The sequence below is a fragment of the Chenopodium album genome, chromosome 14 (genome assembly GCF_948465745.1).
Source record: "Chenopodium album chromosome 14, dcCheAlbu1.1, whole genome shotgun sequence".
Classification (NCBI taxonomy): domain Eukaryota; kingdom Viridiplantae; phylum Streptophyta; class Magnoliopsida; order Caryophyllales; family Amaranthaceae; genus Chenopodium; species Chenopodium album.
This window is the reverse complement of record NC_137847.1, coordinates 50,248,779-50,263,887: the sequence shown is the minus strand read 5'-3', so window position 1 is coordinate 50,263,887 and position 15,109 is coordinate 50,248,779. Positions and strand designations below refer to the sequence as shown.

General features: G+C 32.3%; 2 protein-coding genes across 2 annotated transcripts; both read right to left on the bottom strand.

The window, feature by feature from the left end:
- Window positions 1-315: 315 nt before the first annotated feature.
- Window positions 316-2,155, bottom strand: LOC145579472 (putative FBD-associated F-box protein At1g61330). The gene is made up of 3 exons (XM_081636718.1): window positions 1,834-2,155; window positions 1,155-1,319; window positions 316-910 (listed from the first exon to the last, which is right to left on the bottom strand). Exons 1-3 carry the CDS (start codon window positions 2,143-2,145, stop codon window positions 533-535), a joined length of 855 nt encoding a protein of 284 aa, XP_081492844.1. The 5' UTR covers window positions 2,146-2,155; the 3' UTR covers window positions 316-532.
- A 4,551-nt stretch (window positions 2,156-6,706) lies between these two features.
- Window positions 6,707-15,096, bottom strand: LOC145579471 (uncharacterized). The gene is made up of 14 exons (XM_081636717.1): window positions 14,793-15,096; window positions 14,635-14,697; window positions 13,632-13,687; window positions 13,062-13,142; window positions 12,722-12,795; window positions 12,377-12,459; window positions 12,065-12,171; window positions 10,208-10,350; window positions 10,056-10,103; window positions 8,836-8,888; window positions 8,295-8,379; window positions 8,137-8,203; window positions 7,902-8,018; window positions 6,707-7,111 (listed from the first exon to the last, which is right to left on the bottom strand). Exons 1-14 carry the CDS (start codon window positions 14,987-14,989, stop codon window positions 6,999-7,001), a joined length of 1,287 nt encoding a protein of 428 aa, XP_081492843.1. The 5' UTR covers window positions 14,990-15,096; the 3' UTR covers window positions 6,707-6,998.
- Window positions 15,097-15,109: the final 13 nt, after the last annotated feature.

Sequence of the window (15,109 nt, the reverse complement as noted above, 5' to 3'; positions counted from 1 at the left end):
AATATTTTACAGTGTCATTTTAATTGTCCGTGGAAGCTACATCTTCCCATGGCGGATATAAAGTCTATTTTGGACTCCTTTACGGCTTTTAAGTCATAGCATATTTATCGGGAAGGCAAATAGACAACAGATTTTGTTTGCCTTCTCGGCTATTCTACCCCGACCCATCAGGATAATTAACTTGTTTATGGATAGTAAATTTTCTTATTTTTTACACCTTGATAGATTAAGACATGGTCATGTGAGAAGACAATCCTAATCTCCTTTCATGTATCTTTCCTTAAAGAGAAAAAAAAAAAAAAAATAATACATAGCTTATTTGACAAACAAAACACAACCATTTTCATTAACCAAAAAAAACTTCAAATTCATGTCTTACATTCAAATTTGACAATCAAAACAAACATAAACTTAAACTAAAACACCTTAATAAAGTCAGTGATCAATACAAATCACGACTCAAAAGAAAAAACAATACAAATAAAAGGAACAACACCAACAATAACAATAGTACTAGTCCCTTAAAATAGGTCTAATAATAAGGATAGTACTTAATGAAATCTTGATGTGCAGGAAGAATTTCACCATCTTCTTTGTGACGATACCTATAAACATTCACCTTAGCTGTAGGAGATGTTTTCCAAGAGTCCAAGAGGTTAACCAGATTGACAATGGTAGGCGCATTCTTCCTGGTGAAGCGGTACTTCTTCATGCCAAATATAGCAAGGGTTTCCAAATTCACCGCCTTCTCTAAGAAGAACCTTAGCAATTGTTTCTCAATTTCACTAAACTTGAAGTTGGAGACCTTGACCAATTTGAGGAATGGTAGTTGCTTTTCATATTGCTCAAATTTTTCTTTATCATTCAACAACCATAATTGGCAAGTTCCATCAAAAGAAAAACTTTGCATCTGTTCAATTAAAGAGATATTAATTATTTTGAATTTCAATTAAGTATGAGTAAATATATTATGGAAATTGAATGAAATGAAATATATGGCTTTAAATTAAACCAATAACTCAACATGCATTCCCTTGTTTTCTTTGACAATTTTCTTCTAATTAATTAAAATATTAGTTTATCAATCAACAAATTAATTAAACTAATAATTCAACAAAGAAAATTTTATTTTTGATTAATTAAGAGATACTCACATCAAAGAAAAACCTCTCAAGAACCGGGCATTTATCAAGAAAATTGATAATATCATATGGGTTGAGAAAGCTTGAGGTCTCCATAAGCAATTGAACCTCCTTTAGATACCAAAGATAAGGTTTTGGTCCTTTAATCTTTCCTTGTTCTAAAGTTGAGCAAAGATCCTAGCATCACACAAGAATTCACCATTAAACAAATTCGATAGTATATATTCAAACTTTATAGGTTTCACAAATATATAAGATCTTTATAGAAGAAAAAAAACACTTGTTAATGAGATCCCCTTGCAAAAGTTCAAGTTAAAGGGTTTGACTTTATAAGATAAATTCGGTTATGATGTTTCTACTGTAATCATCCTTAAAATGACTACCACTATACTTAATTTTCATTGGCCTGTTTTTTATTTTATTTATTTTTTTGTTAGTCAAACTTGTTAAAAATTAATTTTTCTTTTTTAATATCATCTTTTTGGGAAATTAATTAAAAAAATTCTTTGAAAATTTAGAAAATTAATTTTTGAAAAAAAATGATTTTTTTTTATAAGAAAATCATTTTTAATAAGTTTGACCAACAAAAAAAATAAAAATAAAAAATCGGCCAATGAAAATCAAATATAGTGGTAATCATTTTAAGGATTGCGAATTTTCATTTAAAAAAAAAAAATTGAAGGTTGTGTACCTCAAGCAAGGTGCTAGAAATAGTGAGAACTCTAACATGTGAGACGAACGGCATTAGTTTCTCCATTCTATTCTTTGGAACAGCATATGGGACGATTGCAAAATTGAACATTACATCTTGTAGTTCATACATTCTATCATTAAAATCTAAGTTTCGAGGTTTTCCAATGAAGTGAAAAACTCTCAGAGTTGGAGCATCGACAAAGGCTGAGTCGAGTCGATAACAATCAGCAATTTTCAATACCTTGAAAAATTTTAAGGCACTTGCAAAGATCTTAAAGTGACGAAGACCATAACATTTTACTATGTCCATGGACTCTAGGAGTGGGATGTTATCAACTACGGTTTTGAGAAAAGACGGTTTTACATTGACATGCTTAAGAACCAGAGTGCGCAAAAAATGTAGATTTTTAAACTTATCAGTCGGAAAATTTAGCACACAATATGCAAACCTTAGGTGTTGTATGGACTCAATATCAAAATGTTGGAAAGGAACAACAAAGGGACCCGCGTAAGGCCTTCCCATTAAAAAATCCAAGTCTACAACACTAGGATTTTTTAAGAGAACTATCCTTAGCCATATATGAATCAAATCCTCAAGACGGTTTGAATCAAGACATAATTGAAATGTTTCAATTTTCTTATTAGAATGACCTATAATGACACGATGGACTATGTCAGCAATTTCTGATTGAGAGTATTTTTTTGAAAATAGAAAATTAAAACACAAGTATATGGAATGTTGCCATGACTTTTCAAACCTCTTAGAGAGGATTGATGATTGGCTTGCCAATTTGATGGGTAATAAAGAAATGATGTGCTCAATAACATCATCATTAAGTGTAATAATAAGGGGTGAAGGGTTTTGGGTATGATCTATAAGATCACATAAAAGTTTGAGCTTTTTTTGTTGTGGATTATCTTCATCTACACTTGAATTACTCTCCATTGATGAATAGAGAGCTAATATAAAGAAGACAAATTTTAAAAGATGATTTTTTATTTTTTTAATGATGATATGTAAACTTCTTCCACTTTATAAACATGTAATCAAAACTATTGAAATCTTCTAATAAGGGAGAAAACTATCCTTGATTTGCTCCAGCTTTTCATTGATCATCTGAGAGTTTCTATCAACGGTAATAATCATTTTCTACCATACAAGAATTGATTATGATGATATTGATAATAATAACGACAACAATAATAATAAGGATGATGAAGATGATGATGATATGATAACGATAATGATGGTAATAATATTAACAATAATAATATTTAACTTATTTTCACTCATTTCAGGACTCATAAATTCAGATAAGAAGTTCAGAAAATATAAGTTTTGATAAGAGTAATTAATTCCCTAAGTTAAAATATAAGTAAAATAAATAATAAGGTTTGATAAATTTAAATAAGTAAAAATCAGATGAATAGAACAAACACACACTGACTATACCTTCAAAGAGAAGTTGGATAGATACTTATTACGAAGTATTCCGTAGATGATATGAATATAAATAATTTTAGGAACACGACCAATGTTAGTAATAGATAGTAGTCGTAGTAGTGGTACCACTACTAATACTAATTATAAAAATAATACTAATAATGGTGGAAGTTTGCTAAAGAATAAATAAAATTAAAAAAAATAAAATAAATAATCTTATTGCTTCATATATCAAAATTCAAGATCCAATCTTCCATAGACTTTACCGGTTAAGCTAGCTAACACATTGATTAACATTATGTGTGAGCTAGCTAAAATGATAAAGTGTATAAAGGTGGTACCTTAATTTCGAAGTGTAAACATCACATTTGTTGTACAATCTACAAGACATGATACGTTTATGATTTTTCATCTACTTATGTGTGTGTGATATGGCAAAGACTAACTTGAAAATTGGAAATTTGAATTTAAAATAAGTTCTAATTTTTTAATTACCATAGGCTTCACTAGATAATTTTTCAAAAGTTTGCTAAAGGTAACTTAAATTTGTAATAAATATAAAAATATTGAAGAATATGTGAGCGAGTGTAAAATGAAGTAAAAGAAAAAATGTAAAAAATATGAGGTTTGTATAGGAATAAGGTGAATAAAGTAAGATAGAATAAAAAAAAAAGGATTATTATGTAGAATAAAGCAAAGTGGGTGAATCATAAAAGAACAATCTAAAATGAAAATTGGAAAAAACAAAAAAGGACGGAGTAGTTAAAATTATCATAATAAAGATATAAAAAACAAGGAAATAAATCGTATTATTTTAATTTAATATGATTTATTTTCTTAATTTTTGTATCTTTATTATGATTTATTAATTAAAAAAAAAATTTTATAAAGGAAGTAATTAATTTTATTTAATTTCATTGAAATGAATCAATTATTTCCGTAGAAATAAAAATAAATAATCATTTATATCACTAAATTTCCTCATTCATTAATAAATTAATGTAATATTGTAAAAAAATGTCTTATCTATTTTAATTTTATATTTATCGAAAAATAGACGAAGTACAGAGTATGAGGTGAAAAAAAAAACACTCCATATGTTAATTAATGTATTAATTGATAATTAAAATTGATGTTATGATTAATAAAAAGGGACGAAGTATGTATGATATTTTTGGACTTGAAAATATATGTTCATTACATAACTTGAAAATTTTGAAACTTTTGTTAGAAACTTATACTAGAATCAAATTAACCTCATCAATAAACTAACATCAAATTATCAACAAATAAGGGACACAAATTATTCTAGTCCTTTTTAAAAATTTTAAAGGAGTTTTTTTTTTTCATCAAAATCTAACTAAATCAAACAACTAGTGCACTATTTTTTTTTTTAAAAAAATGGTCATGGCAGGAGTAATCAACATAGGGTTGATGTTACCATTAGGTTGGGTCAGATTTATTTTTAGGTTGAATATATGATGGAGAATTTTTAATCAAATCTAACCCATCCCATAATTTATGGGGGTGAAAAACTCAACTTTGGCCAAATTTTATTTTTATTGTTATTAAACAATTTACAAACGAAATTCAAATTTTGAGTTGTAGTTGACCTTTATTATTTCTTAAAAGTTAACACTAATTTCACATTTTCAGTACTTTATTTGGGATTTTTAATTGAAAACGAGTTAAGGAATGACAATTTTAACCCAATAAATTTAATCAAATAAGTCATTTATGTCAATGCATTTGCTTAAAAAGATTGAAATTTCCAAACCTAAGTTTTGATCAAATTTTCAGATCGAGTCAACAAAATACATGTAATTTTTAGGTTTTACATGTTATAGATATCACAAGTACTAAAACATTTGATAGACAAATAAATAAAAAGAACTTATCTAATTGAGGAGAATAGCTCTACTTGAAACCAGCTTTTCTACGCACTTCAGCCACCAAACTAACAAGTTGCTAAGAATTGATGCCTTAAGGCAAATGCTAAGGTTTTTTAGAATGCTTTTTAATTTCCAAGAGATGAAAGATTTAATGATTTTTGGAAAAGAAGGCGACTTAAATAGCCCCGTGAAAGAGCTATAGGTTTTAAGTTTGACGTAAGGCATTGCGTCATTAAACATCATAAAATCTTTTAAAGGTGATTTCAATAGCTGTAATACTTGAAAAATGATCGTGTAATTATACCAAAAAAGATTACATAGTATGACGTGCGTAAGGCATTGCGTCATTAAATATCATAAAATTCTTTAAAGGTGATTTCAATAGCTGTAATAATTGAAAAATGATCGTGTAATTATGCCAAAAAGATTACATGTGACGTTAAATTGATCAAGTTGAGGTCATAAAATCCTCTAAATTTAATTACAATGGCAATATTATTGAAAATTATCATGTAATTATGCTAAAAGATTACAATGTAATGTAAGAATGACACGCAATTAAGTCGACGTCATAGAATCATTTAAAAAATTATTTCCTCCGTTTTATATTGATCTTTCTACTTAGAATCTTTTTGTGAGAAAATATTGGTCAAAGTGAAAAGATCAATATAGAATAAAGGGAGTATTACAATAGCAATAGTTATTGAAAAGTGAGCACCATATCATGATGATATTTTTCAAAATTATTTGCTTTAGCTATGATTGATGGAAAATTATGTTGATAGTTAAGTTTTGGTAAGGATATTTTTAGTCAAAAATATTAATATATCGATCACATGAAAGAGTCCAACCAAAACTTAACTATTAACATAATTTTCCATCAATATTACGGAGTAATATTTTTCCTTCTTATTTTGGGTTAGACTTTTGAATAATATGGAGTACTTTGCTTTGTATTACATTTATAAACATGTCAAATAATACTTAGGATTGTAAACATGTCAAATATCACTGATGTGCTTTTCAATTGTCCCTTAGGATTGTATCGAGAAAATGTCATGGTGTGTTGGTAGATTTTTAGTGACTTATTGATGCAACTATAGAGAATTGTCTTGAGGTAACCAGTGTTTGAACCTTCACTGCTTAGCTTGCATCAAAAGGGCGGCTGAATGCAAGTTCAAACTTAGGATTAAATTCATGCCAAACCCTTCCAATCTTCCATGGTTAAGTCCTATAGCTTAGTCACTGACGAGAGTTAAGGTTAGGTAGGGTTAAGGCCTCAACAACGCCGGTTTAGGTATTATGAATTAATGTGTGCTCTCACGTTTGTAAGAGGGGATGTTTTTGAATCTTGAGTGCACTAACAAGGGTTTTATTCAGAATGAACTAGTACTGCGAAACACATGAATATCATTAACTTATACCAACATTTCATGATGCGTCCATATAGGTCACCTTGCACATAGGTCATCGATTCAAAAGGGGAAGACTAGATAATCTATATACTTTTCAGTTCGAAACAATAAGAAACCTATAACTTGGTAAAATTTGATTAAACCAACTGTACTTCAAAGTTGAAAACCCATAAGCCTGACATGGCTCATTCCTGGCAATGATCTAAGTTAGCTATCTAGCACGCAAGAAATATAGGATATGGCACCAAGCCAACTTGTACAGTCTAAATGCTACATAATCACAAGCTACAATAGGCTAATGATAGTGCTCAACTTACACGAAATTGAAGTCTAGATTGTTCAACGAAATTGCAGAACCTGAACACTTTTCATGCCTCTCAGAAATTGACAGTGTAGAGTCACCTAAGCTCCTCTACAACTTTTCATCTTCCAACTTTGGATCCGAATCTCCATTGTCGATGCTCATCATGTTTTCTGCCGCCGAAGTATAAGAGAACCCCCAGACAGAAGCACAATTCTCATTACCTAAATGAACAGGTGAAGGAGACAATAAGTTACGTAGATATGGATTTGCCAAGTAAAAAAAATTCATTTGTAAGCCTCAACAAAAAAGATGCACACATTAATTCATATGATTTACAATAAGTTTCTACTAACAAAATTCAGTTAATAAAATAAAAATTACGCCCTAACTCTAAGCACCTCATTATTCATAATTATTATCTGAAACATAAAAAACTCTGAAGTCTAAACTTCAATTCTTTTAAGAAGTCACTTGTTTTTTGGTTTCATAAAGAATGCACTTGTATGAACAGATCACTATGAGGTTTCCAAACCACTCTCTCAGACAGATAAGAAGGCCTTAATGTCTAGGATAAGCTCCTTTAATATTTAACGCCAAAAGGCTTAATAGTAGCTACTATCTCCACTTTCTTAAAATCACAATAATTTGACTTATGCTCGTCACCAGACAACTTTGTCCTTTTATATTTTGATTTTCATATAATACCAGTTATAAAAGTTTAGTATTTGAGATTACTAATCCAAAACATTTTACATTAAAATATTTGTTTACATATGATCGCTTTGTTATTCTATGTCTAGCACACTTTATCATCTTCAACCTATCTTACTCGAGGGAAATCACCTAGTGCCCCTAATAGTTCTTTAGACAGGTCAGACAGCACCAATGTCTATAGAGTACATAAGCAATTAAGCATGGAGAGTCCAGATGTAATATGAAGGTTTAGTTAATTTTTAGACTACAGCAAAAGGAAATTAAGTGCATCAACAGCAACAGGGTTTGAAGAGTTACTGTTTGTGGTGACAACTTCTGCATCATCAGCATCATCAGGAAACCCAAACCTTCGATGTCCAGATGAAGTGACGGCCATTGGAAGGAATGGATGGAAGGAAAATCCATTCACAGTATCTACAGAAGAGCATGATAGTTAAAAAAAAAAATTACTTTGACATCCAATATAAACAACATAAGCTATCCTGTTATTCTTGCAATATACTTCGTAAATGCTGAACAGTGCAATGAATACCTGATGCAGCTGCAAAACTGGATGCCCACTGCCCAGTCTGCAGATCATAAATGTGCACCAAACCATCCTAGCAAAAGGAATGAGATACAAATAAGATATAATGGATTTTGTGATCACTTACTAGTTATCTTAAGATTAATGTAGAATTAATAACATACCTGTCCACCTGTTCCAAGATGTCGACCGATGGGCTCAATGTCAAATGATATCCGCTGGTTAGTATGTTCTGTTGATCTATATAATCTACAGAGAGCAACCCTGAAGCTTAGTTCATTGTATACGACTGATTATCTAGCGAAGCATATACAGAATATCACCAGTGTAGCACCTCAAAACCATCCATTTGAAGAAATCGGAGAAAGAAAAAACTAATTTAGGCAAAAAATTTTGGAAAATTAGACCCTGCATGCTTTAACCACAAACTCTTTACATCTATGGTAACAGCTATTATTCATCAGATAATCAAAACCATAAATTTTGAAAAATTTAAAAATAACAATCGTCCACATATATGGGGAATAACAGCACAAGTATGTCTGCAGGCTGCCTGTGACACCTCATACAGTAGTAATATAGTCCAGTGCCAATATTGTAATAAATAATAACAATTTGATTTATAATTGATAGCCATAGCATTATATAGCACCCAGCCTTATATTCAATAGAAATATTAACCAAGGAGAGAAGAATACTGCTTACTTGTACACAACCTCCACAGTATTACGCACATCCCAGCACATTATATAGGGATCCTTCAAAGAATAAAAAAAAAACACATTTGCTTCAGTAATTTTGCAGCTTTTTATTATTAACCTCTAAAATTCAACTGATCCGGAATATTATACCAAGAGGGATATACAAACTAACAGGTAATCTGAAACCAAGCAATACAAGAGACCTTATATTACTAATATCACAAGTGAATAATTTACGCAACACAATCAACATTATAAAATAAATAAATAAAACTGCTTTTTTTTAATAAACAAAGCCACTTTTGCAATCCTATTACAAAGTATAGTTTTGAATCAGAATTCCTTCATTGTTCTCCCTTCTCTGTTCCCTAGCCACAAAAGTAATGTGCTTCAAAGAGGCATCATAGATTTGGTACTTCGAAAACCATTTGTAAGAGCAGAAGGGTAAAATGCTAAATCCAGATCTTTCAAGCATCTAAAGATCTACCAACAGAAGCATCCTCATAATTACTAGTGCTGGTAGTATCTCAACAAAAACCTAATTAACACTGAAGTCAATATTTGCAGAGACTATTGAATAAAAAAGAAAATTTTAGACTATCAAAAAATAAGTAAAAAGATATAAGACCTAAGCAAGAACTATAACACCATAAAAGCACCTACTCAACCAATGCACCCAAGAAAGGTTTTAGAATGGACACAAAATTATATGAGTGTCAAAAGGGAAAGAGGTTAACAAAATCATCATCTGGCTAATAAGATTGCCCTGCCCCACATAGTCACATTCACTTTCTCAGAAATTAAGGGTGCGTATATCTGACTGAACTCGCCTCGTCAAGGGATAAAAAGCTAAAAGCAATGTTCAGAGAATCAGACATACTCCAACGTCCAAACCGAGATATCAACCTACATGACGATCTAGAAATTTTATGACAATTATTATTTATTATAATCACCTTCTTATACTAGAAACCTATGCATCAGAATAACAAGATCTGGCTTAGAAGCACGATTTCAGATATCTGTTTGTACTAAAAGTTGCACCTAGCAAATCTGAAGACACTAAAGTTCCATTGAATACTTATTCAGCATTCTAACAAAAGAACTAAGACAAAAGGACCTATACAAGAGATGAATATATTGCTCAAACATCCTCCAAAGGGTTATTAATAACCACTACTTTTTGTATGCCCATATATCTACAGACTGAAGGAAAAGCCTCACCTTACGAGCACCTGTATATAAATAGTTGCCATCCTTTGAGAACTGTAACTGCATAATATTAAAATTGTACAAAAATAAATTGCCAAGTGATAAATCAGTAATCACCACAAGAATCAAAACCCAAACAGCTGAGCAGTTAACAGAAAACTAACATGTGTAATCCCGCCTTCTTGGCCATGTAAAACATACAAGAGTTCCATATTGTCTTCACAATATATGGCAGTAGTCTGGTCATAAGAACCAGTAGCAAACATACCAGAGTTTGCAGGAGAAAACGCAATTGCAGATATGATACCTACACATGGCAAACAACAGTAGGTAACCTAATGAAATCAGGTAACTGACCAAAAGAATAACAATTAGAAAGAAAGATAAAATAAAATTCTAATTTGGCCTATTCTTTAAATGCTACCCTCTCCGCCCTCTATCAGCTGAATTTTTCCCATTGTGGAAATCTGAAAATATATTCAGAATTTTTATTAATAATAATCTGAAGTACAACATGAAAGAAGATAAATAGATATTCGTTAAAAGTGATTAAGTTACTACTTCCTTGATTATGCCAGCCATTAGAGATTGGAGGGTTTACAACGCTAATATTCACTTCACTAACCGACATTCCTTGAGAAACACATATTCCTAACAAAAGCATAATTATAAACATACAATCACAGGCTAAGTTTTTGACACCGGATCTTACAGCGCGCTCTTGTCTTCTGTGAACAAGGGCGCAAGCCTTTTGGGAAATGGGCTTGTGAGCGCAAAGCAACACAAGCTAGAGTCTGGATCTAAACCTAAAGGGGCATTCCTATTTTTTTTGGTGACGGAGTACAGGTGACTGGGATTTGTGACAGCCGAGCTAGTCGAGGGGGGCACAAACAAGATCAAACCATGAATTCCTTATAGTTTCTAGTGAGTTAGGCACACTAAATTGCATGTGACAACACAATATCTTTAGAAGTCTAATAACACACAAGCATTAAAGCAAGACATCAGTTGCTAGGAAACTTCTGTATTTTTAATAATCACTTGCTCCCTAAAAGAGCTTCTTTTTGGATTTACATTGTTTAACACTGGATTGACAGAATGTTTATGAAATCTAAAGCCTAGAAAAGTCTAGGAAAACGTCAAAAACATGGAAAGGAGGTTGAATCCTAACACAATTGTTATCCCAATACCCTAAATGATGTTCCCATCTAGATAAGGGAAAACAAGTGTGTGTGTGTGTGTGTATGCGCAATCGGGCGCGTGGAGGGAGAGAGAGAGAGAGAGAGAGAGAGTAAAAAATTTTCATATAATAACTGTCGGAAAAATGACACCTACCCAATTACGAGTAACCTAACAAAGACCTACAAGTATATAAACAAATGATATTTCTAGGAAACTAGCTTGAATTGGATATGGCAGAGGAAATTTCTGAGAGAAACAAATTCCCATCTCCTTTTATTCTCTATGTTTTTGTATGCATGTGCGGAGCTGTGGACACATTATTCTCAAGTCAGAATACCATAAGTGACTCACTCCAAAGACGATACAGAGTAGGTCTGAACATCTTAATGCCGTGAACTGCACTATACACCAGTGTGATAGGTTTGCGTGAAATTTAGGAGAGCACAGATCCGTGTGACATAAAAGCATTATGGTGCCAGCATAGTGTATCACTGAACAAGTGAACAAGTACAACCAACACCTCACACGTATCAGAATATGCCCGCAGAGCCGCAGAGGGGGAGGGGGCATGAATATACAGCATTAGGAAGTCAACATAATTGAACATGTAATTAGATGCTTTGAATTGCATAATTGAGAGATCTTTGTCTAATTTTCATGCCTAGATATTTGCAGTCTACTCTTTCGCCCCTTTCCTAAGACCTTAAATGTTAATTCTTATCAACCATCAAGACTCTTTTATCAAGCCTTAAATGAACAATTAAGGTTAAAATTCTTCAACAACAATCCAAAGCATTTGCATAAGTTGTACTAGTATCTGAAAAGGCAGAACGCTGTACCAGACTGCCCTTCTTTGGATCCTTGAAGAGTTGAATGTTGTTTGAAATCTTTACCGGGGCGATGCACATCAAATACCCTCAGTGTTTTATTGTACCCAGCAAATATCCTAGGGAATTGAGAAACAAGGAAAAAGACAAGAATGAGATAAATCACTTAATCATTGCCAAATAATGCAAACAACATAACTTAGGTGCAGTTCCTAAAATTTGGTGGCAGAACTTCAATGCTTGAACTTGACAACATACAAATACAAAGTGAACACTAGAAAAGCAAGAGAACAAAGAATCCTTCAAGCAACTCATGTCATATACTTGGTTCCAGTAGGGTTGAAAGCAATCGAAAAGGCAGCAGTAATCTCATCCATAGCATCAAAAGCTCGATATGTACAGCGTAGCTGCAAAACAAATTCATAATTAGAAAAATAGTTATGTACTAAAAAGAGGAAGACAAAAGCCAAGAGTTTTAGGCTTGATATATGGTAAATACAAAGAATAAAAACAAATAAGATAGCTTTTAAAAAAGTCAAAGAAGAAAGCATTATAGACTTTGAGCAATTATTTGAAAGATGTTAAGGCAATAAGATGATCGTGAGAACATTGGCAATTGAAATCTACAGCAGACTCTTAAGCAGAAGATTTACAATAAAGGCACAGCACCTCACCGGTAGTTGAATCCCAAAGATGAATAGGGTGGTCACGAGTAGTTGTAGCAAAAACACAGCTAGTCGTATCTGGAGATAAAAAAACAAGGGCAATGATATTATACATCAATATTCAAGGGTCTAATGGAGATAGCATCTCTGCACTCACTGATGTAAGATTAAACTGTTATTGCTTTAAGCAGGAGCCTCATGAAAGGAACTGCAATAAAGGCACACTAAACCAGAGATGCTATACATAAACATCACTGATTCACTGAACATGTAAAATCTTCCATTATGGAGTATGACTTAAATATACATGAACAAAAGGAGGTTAAGAGCCTGTAGTCACATACCTGAAGCTGACATGTGAGGGTACCAACAATAGTCATACACAGACTCCCCCTCATTTATGACAAGGTTGGCAGCATATGAATCTGCAGCCAGACAATAAACTTCAGAAAGCTATGCCTCCATATTCCGAGGAGGGAAGAGAGGGGGGGGGGGGGGGGGGGGTTACAGTATGCTTGAGATGATAGCAGAATAATTCACCACAAAAAGTTGAAACATAGAAAGCATTTTATGGAGTTTTTTTTCTTAAAACTAACTCTTCTTTGTTAGGTATAGCCCCACATTAATTAAGAAAGAGAAATACATGCAGCTTGGTCAATTCTATTTGCAATAAAGCAAAAATTTTATGTTCATGTATACATGAATTAGAACAGGTTCACAAGGCAGGTCATGTCATCAGGCATCAGCATTCAAATTATGTGCAGATCATATACACACTGGTACTTTAAGCAACTGACTCAAAGATAGTAAGGCAGAAATTAGTACTTTTCATTTTCTCCAGATTTAGGCAGAATAGATGTCAGTAAGAAAAGGGATTTCAAAATCATTAATAGTTTTGCAAAGTAAATTCTCACCTTCATCGGGATCAGAGGAAAAAGATCCATTCGGGTAATCACTTTCATTATCAGGCCTGCATAAAAAGAAACAAGTTAACTGTAATCAAAATTATCTCGCTAAAGTATATAATGAGCAGAAGGAGAGTATGAGAACAGCAAATCACAATCACCTACTGCTAGAGTGCTTTGTGCTAGCTACTAAGAAGTGAATTTTTTTTGTCTTTGTGTTAGAGTTATATACAAATACATTCACTAAATTTTGAGGTGAATTTTTGAGTAATAACATAGAATAAAAACAATGATGTCAAGGTTAGAAGAGTAGTTCTGATATACAAAGTATAAAACTTAGTTCGAATTTCAGTTCCATAAATTTCTTACATTAATTTATAGAGTTTAGCTATTTAGCGGACTATTACTTACTAACATCTAACAAAAAATGATACATAAGTTCCCTTCATCTCTCTATAGCTTTCTCCATTCTCCCACTTCAGTTTAATCTTTACCCACACTCCAAGGCATCTCAATTTCAATACAACTTAGACGGCTACCTATTGATGTTGGCACAATGTACTACGGAAAATCAGACAGTACGAGCAAATCAATAAACTCAAATAATTGTATCAAGGGACTGTCCTCGTGTGAAAGAACCATAACATACAAATATTAAAGACCGTAAAGGCTCATTCGATAAACACTAATGAATTTACATTTTGGAAGCAACTGCTCAGGCTAATGTCCATGGTAATGTCTGTCCACTTACAAATATATCACTAAACCACTCACAAAACAACATTACCACAGTTATAATGCTCTTTGGATGGAGTTTCGTTACAATCGATATTGGCTCGAAACTTTGTTACAAATAAATTCATTACCATAACCATCGTTTATTACCGCCTATCAAACGGGCCATAAGTATTACTTAGTTTTATAATCGAATGCATAAAAAAAAGTTCAAAACTTGAGCAGACATTCAAATTGCAAACCTAGAAATTAAAATAAAAGAGAGAGAAATACTGACAATGAGAAGAGGCGAAGAGTATTATCATCAGAACTGGTAAGGAAGCATGAACCATCAGGCGACCTGCACAAAATCCAACAGTAAAATTAAATTAAAAAAAAATTGAATAAAATTGTAGATGAAAATCAGAAATGAAGAGGAGGAGAGAGAAAGAGTACCATTTGGCGGATTTGAGGAAGTTGTTAGGGTTAGAAGGAGAGCGAAATTGGCGATGAAAATGGTAGTTTCTGTGAGGTTGAATGTCGAACCTAATTTCTGGCCATGAATAAACTTCACTTTGATTATCAATGGTTTCATCGTTTTCTTCAAAGGGTTGTTCTTGTTCATCTTCATGCTGCGGCTGCTCTTCCGCCATTGAAGCACAGAGTATTAGTGCTGCCAACTTCACTCAGTTTTTTCCTTTTCTAGGAAGCTTGAGTCACTAGTATCTAGTCTTTCATCTTTTGTTGGGCAGTCAGATGAAATATGAGAAACT

Excerpts from the sequence above, each read along its gene's own strand:
- LOC145579472 (XM_081636718.1), bottom strand. The coding sequence starts at position 2,145 with ATGGACATAGTAAAATGTTATGGTCTTCGTCACTTTAAGATCTTTGCA. Across the intron at positions 1,320-1,833 it reads TTTCTAGCACCTTGCTTGAG|GATCTTTGCTCAACTTTAGA; the intron begins GTACACAACCTT and ends GTGTGATGCTAG. Across the intron at positions 911-1,154 it reads TTGAGAGGTTTTTCTTTGAT|ATGCAAAGTTTTTCTTTTGA; the intron begins GTGAGTATCTCT and ends TTAATTGAACAG.
- LOC145579471 (XM_081636717.1), bottom strand. The coding sequence starts at position 14,989 with ATGGCGGAAGAGCAGCCGCAGCATGAAGATGAACAAGAACAACCCTTT. Across the intron at positions 12,796-13,061 it reads CCCTCACATGTCAGCTTCAG|ATACGACTAGCTGTGTTTTT; the intron begins GTATGTGACTAC and ends TTTTATCTCCAG. Across the intron at positions 12,172-12,376 it reads TTCAACCCTACTGGAACCAA|GATATTTGCTGGGTACAATA; the intron begins GTATATGACATG and ends TCAATTCCCTAG.